General features: G+C 39.7%; 1 protein-coding gene across 5 annotated transcripts in view; it reads left to right on the top strand.

The window, feature by feature from the left end:
* CEP126 (centrosomal protein 126) overlaps positions 1-15,302 on the top strand; it is a 94,323-nt gene that overhangs the window by 50,388 nt on the left and 28,633 nt on the right. For 3 of the 5 annotated variants that reach the window (XR_010407137.1, XR_010407138.1, XM_045895195.3), the window contains exons 5-6: positions 9,453-9,651; positions 12,958-15,073. Coding sequence is in view for 3 of the 5 variants with exons in the window: in XM_045895195.3 (XP_045751151.1) it covers positions 9,453-9,651; positions 12,958-15,073 (2,315 nt within the window). In the remaining 2 variants the exon portion in view is untranslated. Of the gene's footprint in view, positions 1-7,209; positions 8,289-9,452; positions 9,652-12,957; positions 15,074-15,302 lie in introns of all 5 variants that reach the window. The other 2 variants (XM_064577537.1, XM_054512341.2) reach the window with 2 other exon arrangements.

The raw sequence follows: 15,302 nt of genomic DNA, 5'->3' as shown, positions 1-15,302 counted from the left end.
TCATCAGTTACTCCTCATCTTTATTGTAGCGTTTACTATTTTATTCTCACAGATTAATTTGAGGTAGAGTAGAATATAAATTGCTTCAAGAATAAGGCAAAATTCTAATTTATTGTCTTTGGTATTACAGTGCTGCCTATGTTGAATAATTTTCCATGGAAACTATCACTAAAACCATTTAAAAATATTGATGTTCATTATTTATCCTTACTGAGAGGAAAAAACTGTGTTGTAGCGATACAAGTTTAGATAAAAGGAGTAATTTATGGTAGAAATGGGTTTTTCCTCATGGAAAAAAACTTTCTTGGATCTCTTGAAAAAGCTAATGTCTCCTGGTTCCTCTCCAGGGCAGCGTAAGTGAATTATCTAGGAGCAGTAGAATGGCTCAGCCAGAGTACCCTGTGACATCTTATATTTTCCATTTACTTGGTATAAATGTTTATTGGAGCTACAGCATGCATAGCGCTAGATCCGGCACCGTAAAGGGGATGTGGAGAAGTATAATACCGTAAAATACGATTCCTAGCGTTTGATCTAGGAGAGAAGCAAAATCGTGCTTCAAAAAGTATAGATAGTACCAAATGAGTAATGATAATAATATGTAATATTTATTTATATAAGGGCATTTACAATTCGGACATTAATTATGTTAATATTTTATCTGTACATAATGTTACTTACTAAAGTACTTCCCTTTTTAGACTATGTGTGGCCAATGGTTCCCTCGATCAGAGCTAAGAACAATTAAATTCATTTTCTCAGTCATCATTATAGTTCAGGAAAGACCTCATGGAATAGAAGATTCTTCAACAAAGCTTTGAAGAAGATAGGAATTGGTTATGAACCAGGTGGGCCCTGGGACTCCAGACAGAGGGCCAAGAGTGATGGAAGGAATGGTGTGTTCTAGGGGTAGGCGTGTGCACAGTAACAGTAGCTTGGCTGGACAGGAGATTGGAGAGTAAAGGCATCTGTACACTAAGGAGTATAAACTTTATCTTGAGAGCTCAAGAGGAGTCAGTGAAGGATCTTAAGTAGATGGGTGGTAAGATCAGCTTTTCTTTTTTAATATGTCATTCCAATCTACTGTGAACAAATGTGAATAATGGATTGAAAGAGGACAAAACAGGAGGCTATTTCAATACATCTAATTGAAATTATATGAGTTCAGAGCTCTAGACAAAGATGTAGGCTTAAGGTCATTGAACAGCACACAGGAGGATGTGTACTGTGATGACAGGCCTAGGACGGAGCACTGAAAACAGCCACATTTAAGGAAGTAGAAGAAAGAAGCCTACAGATGGGAGCAGAAAGGTTGATACAGGACTAGGAGAGGGTTGTGCTATGGAAACTAAAGAAGGATAGAGGTTCTTGGAGAAAAAGCAGTTTATAGAGATCAAATGGCTTCTAGGGAATTAGTCACACAAGCTGTTGTCCTGGTGTGAAACAGGTGGCACATTTAAAAGGGGGGACGGGAGAGGGGCTAATGAAGGAACTGGAAAGCCAGCACAGGATGGGGGCCCCCAAGAACTAACAACCACAGAATCAGTATGACCCCCACAGACCTGACCTGGAGACATGGGTAGCCACAGACGAGCACTGCCAGAAGACCCCGTGTCCTCAGCAGAGTGGAAGCTAGAAGACTAATGATCAAAAACATCTTTTGAGAAAGAGAAGCAGTGAAGGTTTTTAATCAGGGACTGATTTTTTTTAAGACTTTATTTATTTGAGAGAGAGAGCAGGAGAGGGGTGTGGGGGAGGGGCAGAGGAAGAGGGAGAAGCAGACTCCCCTCTGAGCAGGGAGCCCGACGTGGGGCTCGACGTGGGGCTCGATCCCAGGACCCTGAGATCATGACCTGAGCCAAAGGCAGATGCTTAACCGACTGAGCCACCCAGGCTCCCCCATCAGAGACTGATAAAATCCTCTTTGTCATTTTAGAAAGATAATTGGTGTGAATGTTGGAGAATGAAAAGGATGGAAAGAAGGTGAAGGCAAGGGAACAAGAGAAGATTAATGGGATGATCCAAAGGATATATCATTACTGTTTAAACTGGAATAGTACTATTTTGTATAGTGAGGAAATGATAGGTCTGTGAAGGAATAAAAATATTTTGAGTGGTTAGAAGGAAAGGATGAGAGAAGGAAAGATGCAAACACCTTTTCACAGCACAGAGAACTGATGTAAGAAAGAGGATTTAAGAATGTTGACCAGATAAAAGTATAAAATGTGGAACATGGAATGAATAATGGCAGGAAAATCAGGAGGTATCCAGCCATGAACTTAAAAAGACTTACGTTAAAAGGATAGTAGTAGTGAAATCGAAAAGAAAGATAGAAGGAAAAGACATTGCATAGAAATAGACTATGGAAATTAGATTATGAATTTGGTGTATGATGGGATAAAGAAAATGAAAAAAGCAAAAAAGATCAAAAGAAGCTGAAATTTTGAGTCTTGATAATTGAGGGAATTTGTTGACTTTAAAAAAATAAAAAAACAATGAAACAGTATAAGTTTGGCAAGGTATTGCTAAATTTTATTGCAGGTATCTGAACTGAGGGGATAAATATCCAAGTAGAATGTATAAAAACAATTGGACCTAAAATGAAATGAGATATCCAGGCTATAGAATACACTTGGAAGTCATGATTGTATATGTTGTTTCTTCATTTTTATATGTAGTTATGTCTCCCCAACCAGAATGGGGTATTCTAGGGATCAGTGGCTAAACGGTACACACACAGGTATTCCCTGTAGTTCCTGGCTCTGTGCTGTGCATGTTGGAGGCGTTCAATAAATACTATGGGTGAAGGAACATCCCTGACATACATGGACACTCCTCCGAGAGTATGAACTTGACCTGAAGTCAGTAGACGAGGAGGAGATTGGTCAGAGACAAACACCGAGAGGGCACTCCAGCCGGGGGAGCAGGTAGCGTAGGAAAGGGCGTGCTGTGTTGAGGGCGCTGAACGCAGCTCAGTCCCACTAGCATGCACAGTGAGAAGGGGACTTGTGAGCGGACAGTTTGCTTGGAAAGGAAGCCATGAGTTAACTCATGAAGAGGCTTGTTAAGGAGTTTGTCCTACAAATAATTACTGAAGCAAGCATTCAACATTTATACTTTAGAAATACTGCGAGAATGGGAAGGAGTAGGGTACAGCTAAAGGTGGGAAATAGCTAACGTGATACTTCAGTTCATAAAAATGAAGACTTCTTGAGAGTTGTTTAGGAGGGGGAATCAACAGGATTTGGTGACTGTTTAAGAACTGGAAGGTGTTCAGGAGGAGTGAAGCATGACTGGAGATCAGGATTGGTCAGTTAACAGGTAGTGAAACCATAAGAACTATTAGGGAAGAAGAGGTGTGAGGGAGGGAGTGACTGGCAAAAGGATAGTAAGTTGTAAGTTTGAGGCACTTAGGGGATATTCCCGAGCCAATTTCTCATGGTAAGAGCTCTCAGCCACAGATCTAGATACGATAATTGCCAATGAATGGATGAAGTTGAAGACATGGTTCGTGAGTTCAGCTAAACAGTGAAACTCCCACCAAGTTGTGTTGGGCTTCAGTTAGAGGACAGAAAACATTTCACGGCAACAGGCAACATTCTTCAGCGGGAGGGATCCTCCTGGCAGATCACAAAGCAGTCGGTCTTTGCTATGCCCTGTCCCCGCACATGACAGCTCAGCTACGAGGAAACAAGATCACAGGGTGGGTGGGTGCCACCCTGGCTAGAAACCCCGTGTTCCAAACAGGAACCAGTATTCCTGGCAATGGCTCCATATGGATCACGCCTAGGTCCATGAGAGAGACACGTCCAGGAATAAGAATTTCCACACTCGGGGAAAACCACAGCTGTAGCTTTGTGCCAGCTATCTGGGGTTGATTCAGTCCTCTAGATTACACAGAGTATGGATAGATAAGCAAAAAAGAGCGTCACATAACTCTCAAAAATTCCAGCATAATAAAAAAAGTGAATTCTTCAGCTCAAGAGTACACTTGTAAAAACTCACCAAAGTGAATAGTTGTTTTGCTAGTTTAGATGAAAGTTCAAAACTTTCCTGGATTTCAATACAATAGTGCTTTTTTTAAGTTTTTATTTATTTATTTGAGAGAGAGAGAGAATGAGCATTGGGGAGGGGCAGAGAGAGAGAGAGAGAGAGAGAGCGCGCGAGAGAAGCAGACTCCCGCCTGAGCAGGAAGTCTGATACAGGACTTGATCCCAGGACCCTGAGATCATGACCTGAGCCGAAGGCAGATGCTTAACCAGCTGAGCCACCCAGGCGTCCCAATACATTTGCTTTTACACCAAAACTTTACAAATTAAAACTGGAATTCTGTCAGTATCTTTTTAACAGAATTACCTGGAGTAAGGAGATAAAATAATTATATCTCTTTTGACCTTTTGGAAAGTTTTTTTTTTTTAGTTTTGCAAGTATATTTAACAGCAAGAGTTAAATATAATTTTATATTTATAAAGCAAGAGTCCATTTCAATATTTAGCTACTCTCTGGATTTTGGAAGCAAAGTACCAAGTCTTAATAAGATAGTGCCCATATAGATGAGCTTCCCCTGAGGGCGTGGAGACCAACAGATTGAGTGCATCTTGATGATGCTTGAGATTTGTCTTGCAATGTTAGGTTAAGAAAATCACGTTAATTTTCTTTGGAACTTAGTCTCCCAGCACTTACTGTGATTACAAAGTATTTACCAGATATTTAATGAGGAGCTTTGTTTGTGAAAAAATACCATCTAAATCAAAAACACCAAATTGGAACACCAAATAATACTGTGTAGCAGTCAATCCCTTAGGATTTTTTTTTTAATTGTGGGTTATTTTCTGATTCTCATTTTTGGGGTTCTTAAATCTTAGCAAGCATCGCCAATAATAAATACCAAGAGTCCATTTTACCTTTTTTTTAAAGTTGCAGCAGTTGTCTGTTATGTTAAATAACGATTAGGGATGGAGCTCTGAGTGCCCAGAAGGGAATCCATACCAGTTGTTAGCCTGCTTTGTCTTATTTAGGAGCCACCGCATTTTTTCCCCACTGTTAATAACCAAGATAATTAAGTTAGAATGTGGCCATTTTGTTATGCTTATGAGACTACAGTTCTCAATTTTGGGTTAGAGGTTTTGGCTTCTATAAAAATGTCGTTTTAAAATACATTTTGAATTATAAGAAAAAAATTTTTTGTACTTTTGTTTAATTGGAATAATTTTCAAGTTTCTACAAATAGGGTAATTGTAAATTTAAAGCATTAAGCTTTATTGGTGAATAATGTATATATTCCCATTCCAAGAAATATAAGTGAATGACATTGAAATAGTCTTTAAAGTTTGCTATAAAAAAGAAATTCCAGCATATAAAGGGCAAGCAAAGAAAGGAGCTCAACAAAGAACCTGAGAAGGAACAACTGGAGAAGTAGGAAAATAACCAGGAAAGCACGATGACATGCAAACCAAGGGAATTAAAGTCAGAAGACAGCAGTCCAGAAGTGTCTGTTTTTGGTTAATCGCGAGCAAAAGCAGTACCTAAGAGCGGCGGGAGGAAGCCGGACAGCAGTGGTGGAGAAGTCTCGGGGGTGAAGGCGGTATAACTTTAGAGTACTCCATGGGGAAGGGAAGATGACAGACATTTAGAGGGGGAACTTAGGGCAATAAAAATTCCAAATCGTTTAGTATAAAAGTAATGTGCATTTTTGTATACAGGTTTTCCTTACTCACAGGTTTCTCTTTCCGCATATCAATTATTATCCTTTGTGTTATCAGATAGTTTCAAAAAAAAGCTCTTTATTGCTAGGAATGAAAGTATAGGCTATTTTTCGCTCAACACTGTACAGTTCCTTAAAGTCTTAGAAGAGATGAAGTGTCAGAACAACTTTGACTTCCTGTAGCACACAAACATAGAGTTAGCATTATCCAAATCTGTGCTAGGACCACTAAGTAACATACGTCATTTTGTTTTACAAGAGATGATCTCCAATTTAAATTAGAATACATAGTTTTCATTTATTATTGTAATGCACTATTTTGACTATGACTATCTACACCTATCTGTATGTATACACACACACATAAATGTTATATATTTGGAAAACAACAAATGTATAGAATTTACAGAGATAACACTATGGCTTACTTATAAAATGTTGAATTTCTCCCCACAGATAACTAACAGTATTAAATAATGTGTATGAAAATGCTTTGTAAATTATAAAATGCTATACAAGTATGAAATATTGGAATATTAAGGATCAGGTGTTAAGTTAATAGAAATACGTGTACTATTTATTTAAAATATGATTAAGCTACAATATTGATAAGCTATCATCACATTACAAAATCCATTATATGTGGAACACAGACCTAAAATGTGTTAAGGAATAAAGTAATGGCAGGAAACAGGCAGCATCCAAAGTAGTTGATTCTATCAGTACTCATAAACAATTGTTCCAATGTGGAAAATATTAGTGGCAGATAAAAAATAGTTTAAGATGTTGGTAATGTGATCATCTAACGGTAAAAAATTGTATGAAAAACTAGAGGGCATTCAATGCTAAAGCCTCAAGACAATCAGAGAATATATCCATATGAAAATAGAAGCTGCCTCAGGAAATAATGAGATATAAGAATATTAATAAGGGACTAACATTAAAAATACAAGTAATCAGCCTTCCATCACAACCAAATACTTATCACAAATATAATATACTTCACTCTTCTGATAGATGTAAGGTAAAAGAAGCTATATTTTCCCCTATATTAAATTTTTATACTTTAAAATGATATTATCAGATATCTATCTCCAATATCCATGTATTTATGGTGACACAGTTGAACCTGAACCACATGCAACCCTGAGAAATCTGGCCAGAGCTGAGCAGTGATCTATTTGACCTCATTTTCCCTTTGTACCAGTAATTTAAACCAGATTTTCTAGCCCATATTTATTATCTGTATGACTACCAGACTTCTAAGAGGTGAAAATACTCTTGAGAGGAATCAGAAAAGGGGAACGTGAATAAGCTACATACATTTCTCAGCACATGTGAGCGGACACTGGTTGATCAGAAGAACACATGCATGGACCCTCAGGACAAAAATATACTATGAATCAAAAGCCTAGAGGCAGCCTAATAAGCGTCAACAACAAGAAGAACATCGTAATAAGGCTGTCTCTCTACCTGCCTGTCCAAATGCTTTTCCACCTGTGCAGATCCATTCCTGCCTGTCCAGCTGTCTCCACACCTTATCCCTACTTAACTGATCAGCTGTCTCCTCCACGGGCCCCATTGCTATCCCACCATTCCCAGATTCTTCCTGGCTATCCAACTGTTTCTACCCCCCACCAGCCCCAAACCCTGCCTGTCCGTCCATCTGTCCCCGCTGCTCTTCCAAAGACCTCTTTCCCAGCCCCGTTACTGTCCTACCCAGTCAAATATCTTCCTCACCCTCCAGCCCCAGTTAACCCCAGCTTCTCTAGCAGTTTCCCGCATCTACCAGCCCCAATTCCTTCTGGCCCACCTGACCATCTACCCCACCCACCCCGAAGTTCCACAATCATCCCTCCTCCTGACTCACAGAGCAAGTTATTTTACAAAACTTTCAGACCCAAACATTTCCCTCCACAGCGTTCTACTCCAGCCACTCTAATGCCTGCCCTCATTCATCATTCCCTTCCAGCTCTACTGGTTGTTTCCCCAACCCCTTTGGAAGCTGTCCCCATTTTGAAGCCTTCCTGTTTATCCAGTCACCCCCCTCATCAACCAGTCCCCACTCTTTCTGATATCAGCTTGTTCCCTGAACATCCTGCTACTTTAGATTCTTTTTGGTCAGTCCAGCAGTCTGTTCCACAAACCACCACATTGTCAGATCTGCCCCAGGCCTTTGTAGACCATCCTCCTGCCTCAGTTCACTCCCACCTACCTCCCTGTCACTCCCCGTGCTCTTCTTTGTCTTCCACACCTTCTTCATCCCCTGTGCAGTCCTCTTCCTCTTCCTCCATCCTTTCCTCTTCTTTACCCTCCTCTCCTGCCTCTCCATCCTTACCCCTTTCATCTGTCCCTCTCTTTTCCTCTCCTCTGCATTCAGCTCCCTCTCCAATCCATCCTGTGTCTTCATCCTTTCCCCCCATGCTTTACTCTCCCTCTCTTCCTACATCCCCATCTCCTTTTATTTCTATTCATCCCCTCAATCCTCCTCACTGGGGGAAGAAAGTAGAGAAGAGAAGAGAAGCAAGTGGAGTAGAGAAGAAAGAAATAGAGAAGAAAAAGTTGAGAGACGTCAACTTTAAAGGTAAATAAATTGGGTTTATTAGACATTTTGTAGATTTAGCAATATTTTGTTTGGGAAGGGTGACTGAAGGGGAAGGAATCTGTGAGAGTAGGAAAGCCTAAAAGGCAGAGAGAGAAACACACTCTCAGCATTCAGGAACTCGTGCGAAATACCTTCTTGCTCTCTGTGACCGCGGACTCTGTGGTCACAAAAGGATGGGCTGGAATCTAGTAACCGTTGACCTTGACTATTCCAGTTCGTCCCAGTAAAGATATATATGTGTATTGGAGATAGGTATATGTCACATGTGGCCGTGTATCCTCCAAACATTTTTATCCTTGTTAAAATAGGAGCAATTGAAGTGAGCTGGGCCTAAATGCTCTTGGGAATCACACTGCTGGGAGTATACAGCAGCAGTCCGCTCTTTGATACGCTTCCTTCCCACCCCCCAGAACAGTGCTCCTGTCTCTTTGCTTCTCACTCTGCACATGTGCTGAAACAGAACTAGCGAGACGTTCCCAGAAGATGCAGAGTCCTCATAGAAAGTGGTGTCACCCGCTGATAACCTGTGGGTGGCACTTCAGCACACTACAGGCAGACCCCGCACTAGAGACGCCCCTGGTGTGGCCTGAAAACCATGCTCGCATTGTGATACAACCGAAAACAAGTGTGTATATTCTCCTCCGTCAAGAAGAGCCAGGCTTCCAAACCTAGGAAAGTAGGGTGGGGATTCCTGCCTGTCCCAACAGGCAGTTTTCCTATTTTCTGTCTGCTTGAGTCTTCAGCCAACTCTGCCAGCTATGACATCATCTCAGAACTGCGGGCAGCACAGCACATTTTTATCCAGATAGGAATGCTCTTACAGACCTAAGGAATGACTCTACGTGTCTACAGGAATTCCTTCCACATCTGTCCCAAACGATAGAGAAATAGGACTTAATAACCAAAGCCATGAATAACTGGGTATTCCTACATGAAGGTGGAGTGCTTTATTGCACTCTAATCCCACGACCATTTTTATTCTACTGTTGACTGCCTTAAATTCCCATTCTAATATCCTTAAATGTAATTCTCTGAACACACACCCGCACACACACCCATACAACATAAATGTGTCATTTGTATAGATAGACTGAGGTTAACTTTATTTAAATGTACTAAATATTTTTTATGTATGGTTCACAGAGCTATAGATAATGCCTTGCCTTCATCATTGTCAAAAAATGGTCACAAGCATCAGAAACATCTCTTATCCAAAATCAATTGTGGTAAAGAAATGAAGGAAAACAACAGGGCAAACTTGGCTACTAACAAAGATGCGTTCCAGCTTAAACTGGAAGAAACTCAGAAACTCCTAGAAGATCAGCATCTAAGCAGTTTGCAAGTATGAAACTATAAATATGTTAATAATATTTTAGTATCTAGTAATTAATTCTGTCCCATCTCTGCAGTGATCTACACTAGATAAGAGTATGCCGTTAACCAAGGATAGGATGTGAATGAGTCGACACAAATTCATCACAGATACGACAGAAGTAATTGTTTAGATTTTTCTACCTTTTGCTCATTTTTCACTCTGCTTTCTCTGTTCTTTTTCCATCTCTCATATTTGGAAAAATATGCTCTATCAATGTTATTTTCTGATCAAACGTGAAAGCTATTTAAAACTACAATGTAATATAAGTATCATTGTTAGAGACTGGATTATAAAAAGCATCCTGAAAATTATAATACATGTGGACATTAGGTTCTTAATGAAAATATGTCACAATTAGCTAGAGATGGCATTTCTGTTCTATCTCTGGTCATCCATTCACTTAGTTTTTTTCCCCCACAAAGTATGGATTTCAGCTGATTTTCCTGAAATGTTCATGCACTTTATTTTTCATGAGTAATTACACACATTTATGAGATTCTTAGTAGGCTGATATCAAGATTAAATTCATGACCTTGGCCTGATTTATCCAGTAACTAAGTAATAATGACAAGGCTTAAAAAAAAAAAAAAAAAAAGGAAAGCAGAAGGCTTCTTCTGGCTATGATGAAATGCCTTCCTACCATAAACAACTATAATTCTGAATAAGATATATGAAACAGCTGTTTTTAGACATCAGACAACAGGCAATATAGGATACGATCTTAAAAAAAGGAAAACAAGTGAGATAAGCCCTGTAATCACATAGGCTTTCTACCCGGACATATTCTTTGGACAAGCCTCAAAAAAAATCCACACCCCCTGCAAAGGCACATCAACGTCGGATTAAGCCACGCAGCACAGGGAATGTCATCAACGGTGTCGTGTGGGGACAGATGGAGCTACACTTGTGGTGAGCCCAGCATCACTGTGTTGTACACCTGAAACTCATGTACCATTGTGTGTCAACCACACTCAAATTTAAGAAATTATTTTGAGGGGCGCCTGGGTGGCTCAGTTGGTTAAGCAACTGCCTTCAGCTCAGGTCGTGATCCTGGAGTCCCAGGATCAAGTCCCACATCGGGCTCCCTGCTCGGTGGGGAGTCTGCTTGTCCCTCTGACCCTCTCCCCTCTCATGCTCTCTCTCACTCTCTCTCTCTCAAATAAATAAATAAATAAAATCTTTAAAAAAAAAAAAAAGAAATTATTTTGAAAAATGTGGAAAATTTATCTGGGGGGGGAAGATCCATAGCATGTGGGTGAACAAAGATAAGACAGACCACAGTAACTTCAGGCCAGAAGACAGTGAAGCATTTTTAAAGTTCTGATATCAGAAAACTCCTGGCCTAGAATTCTGTATCCAGCTAGAAATATCCTTCTGGAACGAAGGCAAAATAGGCATCTTCAAACAAACAAGAGCTGAACACCACTGCAGTCCACCAGCATCTGCACAATAAGAAATGTCCCTGGAGTTTTTCAGGAGGATGAAAACTCAGATCTGTAGTGATAGCAGATTAGTGGTAGTTAGTGGTGGATAGGTGTGGACTTCCAGCAGATGGAAAGGTTCTATGGATTGTTTGATATGGTGGGTATGGGTGAATAATTTGTCAAAATCCATCAAACTATACATTTAAAATGGGTGCATTTGGATGCATCCTCAATGACTATTTTAAAACTGAAACACAGAGTATAAACTAGTACAGTTTGCATATCAGTAACTTACAAGCAAAAGTTAAAGCTGATCATAATGTTTCATTTCTTAGTGATGAGAAGAAATCTGGGGAGGAAAGTATAGTTTGGTGAAATCAGAAGTTGCTAATCTTCTTTCCAGGTGCTTCGGGGTATGAGGCCATCACAGACCTGTAACAACAAAAATCTTAGAGCCATGGACATCACACGTACCAATCTAGAAAGACCCTCAAACCCAGATTTCTGCATCTCATTAGATGTCATCTCAAAGAAGCCCTCGAGGGTTTCCTTATGTTTGTCTATTAAAGCAGCTCAGCTGCACAAACAGGCATTGACAGAGTGTGCTCTGTTTTGTTCTCCTGATCAGGCTGAGCGACCATCACTTTCAAAAGACACCAGAGCACTGAGGATGTGATAAATAGGTGGTAAATGCTAGTAATAGCAAACTCTCATAATCGTTTTCAAAAGTTATTGTGTGATAATATATCAGTAAGCATTAACTATACAAACTAAAGTAGTTTTATTCTGTAATTGATTTCCTGGGTTTCTTCATTTATTTTTGGGCTAGAAAAATCATATATTTTTGTTTAGCATCAGAGTATTTAAATTTTCTAAAATTTGCAAAAAATCTTAAGGGACAGTCATTTCCTTTCTTTTGAGTCCATTGAACTTTTTGACAAGATTTACGATCTGAAATCCTCTTGAATATATTTATTTATATGTGATACAAATTAATGCAGGTATATATGGTATATATGAGAAATTAGAAGTATCTTTAAACACATACCACACTTTGAAGTGATCATGAAATTTAAAGACCAATAAGTTCCATGAAAGTTCATTGAAATAGTGATGAGAATGTCTATGAAATTCATAGAAATTATTGCTGTCCTAAGTCTCAAAAAAGGACTCATTAAAATCAGTAATTGTCAATTCTATATCCTCATTAGAATTGCCTGGAGTACTTTAAAATAAAAATACAAATACATGGACCCCATCTGAACATTAAATCAGCAGGACCCACACGTAGTTATTTCTACAAAGCTCTTCCTGTGATTGTAACATGCAGTCAGAGTGTAGAACCCCACAGTGGAGGCCATGAGACCACCTGGTCTCAGAAGATCAACCCTACCAATGGGAAACTCACATTAGGGTCACAGAGCTTTCAGGAGCCTCATTCAAGTCCAGTGAAGCTTTCAGGAAAAAAATACTCTTTGTAAATAACTATTTTTCAAAATTGCACATGGTGTTATAAAACCTTCAAGAAACTCAATACTCCAAATGGAATAGCAGTAGTAAAATTATTTTCTAAGCAATAACCGTGGCTAGAATAATTAGGTACTTAACTTTAGGTGTAGAAATTCAGGCAAATACAATTTATTGTCAGTCTTTGTTGGCTCCCTCTTCTTCACTCTGAGGACTACTCCAGGGATATAGATTATTTAGATACACTGTTTATAGTCATATTACTTTATTTTAATATGACAAGGACAATAGGACTCAGTAACAGTGGTGTGTCGAATCATTAATTTTGGTGTTTAAAAAGTTCTAAGCTGTATAACAATGTTCCTTTTTTTTTTTCTTTCAGAAATTTTGTGATGAAGTTAATCAAATAACAAATTCTGAAACCCTCTCGAGTATAGACAGTCTTGAGGCTGGGGAACATGAAGAAATATATTTAACCCTTAACAAGGAGCCTTCCACATCAAACCAGAAGAATTTCATTTCTCTCAAATCAGTAAATCTGCAATCAACTAATCTAAGCTGCTTTGATGAAGATAAACCGTCACTCTCTAAAACTCAGCATATAAATAATTGGCTCATAAATGTAAATGATCCAAATACTCAGACTGTCACACCTTTCTCAGATATTTTAAGTAATCCTAACATTCTGCCTTCTTGTGAATGTAAAGAAGAAAATCCACCTGTGGAAAGAGTGACAAATAGTGCTAATAATTCAGGAGCCTTTGTATATAGTCCACCCATATTTGTACAAGACGGAAAAAGCAAAGAGGTCTCCGAAACTAGCCCTGTGAGGGCAACTGACTCCTCTTCTGGAACATTCAAAAGGGCGAGACCATTTGTTACTGAGAGCCCAAACTTTAAATTCAGCAGAGTCTGGGCCACTCCAGATAGTCCAACACAGGAAACGGCTGCGTTTTCAGACCAAGGGAGCGATTCCGAGTTAACACAAGAAAATAGAACTACTCCATTTGTACCTGTGGCAACATGTATGGTTTTGCCACGTCATACGCAGCCGGCTAGGCCTTTACCAAAGAGCAGTCTACATATAAAGGAAGTCGAGCCTGCGCCGGGTTCTGGTAAGTTAGGAGAATTGACCAACGTTAACGGTGAGAAGTTAAAATACTTCCATTGTGATAAGGAAGAGTTGCCTTTGTTTTCAGATGATTTCCAAGTTGCCTATATACCTCACAACTCTGATTCAAATGATAAAAAACACAAAATACCCCAAACATCAACGTCAGTGTCTAACATGATTTCTAACTGTGACTTAGTGGGTCAGCACAAGAAGATGAAATACAACATTCATGAGAGAAATGGTGTGAGGTTTCTGAAAAGTATTTTAAAAAAAGAATCTAAATACGAACACAATTGTTTTAAGGCACTAGTTATAAACCATAGCTTTAAGTTAGGAAATCAAAAAGCAGCAGCTATCAGAGATAGTATTGAATTAACAAAAGAAAAAGGTACAGAAATTCCAAAGATTATTAAAAAACTGAGGTGGTTTGATGAAACTGGAGATACAGAAAAAAATGCTGCAGACCATCATTCACTGAAGAACAGAACAGAGCTATCTCAGCAGTGGTCTCAGCCTTTCCACGTTCAGACCAAAAGTGGTGCTGCCGGCAACGCCGTTAGAGTTCCCGCCCTAAGTGCTGTAGATTCTGCTGATGGAACGAAGCCCGAGGAGGATTCTGTCTCTGACAATGTCGCTGCTTATGGAGAAGCTGGGACAGACCATGTGCCTCTGAACTGTTTTATGCCTTCAGGTTATAACGTTGCTAAACAAGCCTGGCCACCCTCAGAAAAAGAGGGCAGTCAACCCCCTCTGCAAAGTGGCAGTTCTAAAGCTCAGAAAGCAAGTCCACCACAAGGTGGTACAAGAGTAATCCGAAGAACAAGATCTGCTCAAGTGCAGTCAGCCTTCGTGTGCTCACACAGAAAAGGCTCTGTCCTTCGGCCCCAGTCCGAGAGCAGAGCCCACAGACTCTTACAAGCTCAGGGTAGACTGATTGTGCCTCATCCTCCTCCTAAGTCTCCGTCAAATAGTAGGAGTAGTAAAAATACACAAGTGTCTCAGTGTCAACAGGTAACACTTGAAGATTCTCAAAACGTAATTACAAGTCACTATTTTCGTTCAAAGCATGTGCTTCCAACAGAACACAAGTTCAATCACTGGAATCAGGAAAGTCATTTTCCACCCGCAGCTGTTTGTTCGGACTCTGTCACTGTGATGCCTTCTCTACCGTATTGTTCTTCTGAGTGCCAAACTTTAGCAAAAATAAATGGTTCAGATGGCACTCAAGTGGCGCCCCAGCAAGGTGGGACTTCACATTGCGCCCACAGATGTCCTGTTGATGAAGAAAGCCATCCCTCTGTGACTCTGAGAACCGCTCAAGAAGAGTCTGTTCCCTTGTGGAAAAGACAGAATAATATTCCGGGCCAAAATGAAAAGGCTGCTGGTAAGAACAAACATATATTTTTATAAATAAATTGTACAACGTTTTAAGTTCCTGTGAAATTTTTCTTACTGAGGTACAGCAATGTGCACCCTGTAGATACAATATTAAATAATAAGTTAGCGGTACGGAAACGGTCTCTCCTGAACGTTCTATCCTTGTCTGCCTAGCTGGAGCTTTTAAGAGAACCACCCAGCCCTCACTCAACTAAAATTAGAAACTTGCCAGCCTC

Source organism: Mirounga angustirostris, unplaced genomic scaffold (genome assembly GCF_029215605.1).
Source record: "Mirounga angustirostris isolate CCGP_5_RB_7025 unplaced genomic scaffold, mMirAng1.0.hap1 SCAF_13, whole genome shotgun sequence".
Taxonomy (NCBI): Eukaryota; Metazoa; Chordata; class Mammalia; order Carnivora; family Phocidae; genus Mirounga; species Mirounga angustirostris.
Note: the sequence above shows the minus strand (reverse complement) of the source record. Positions and strands in the feature narration are given on the sequence as shown.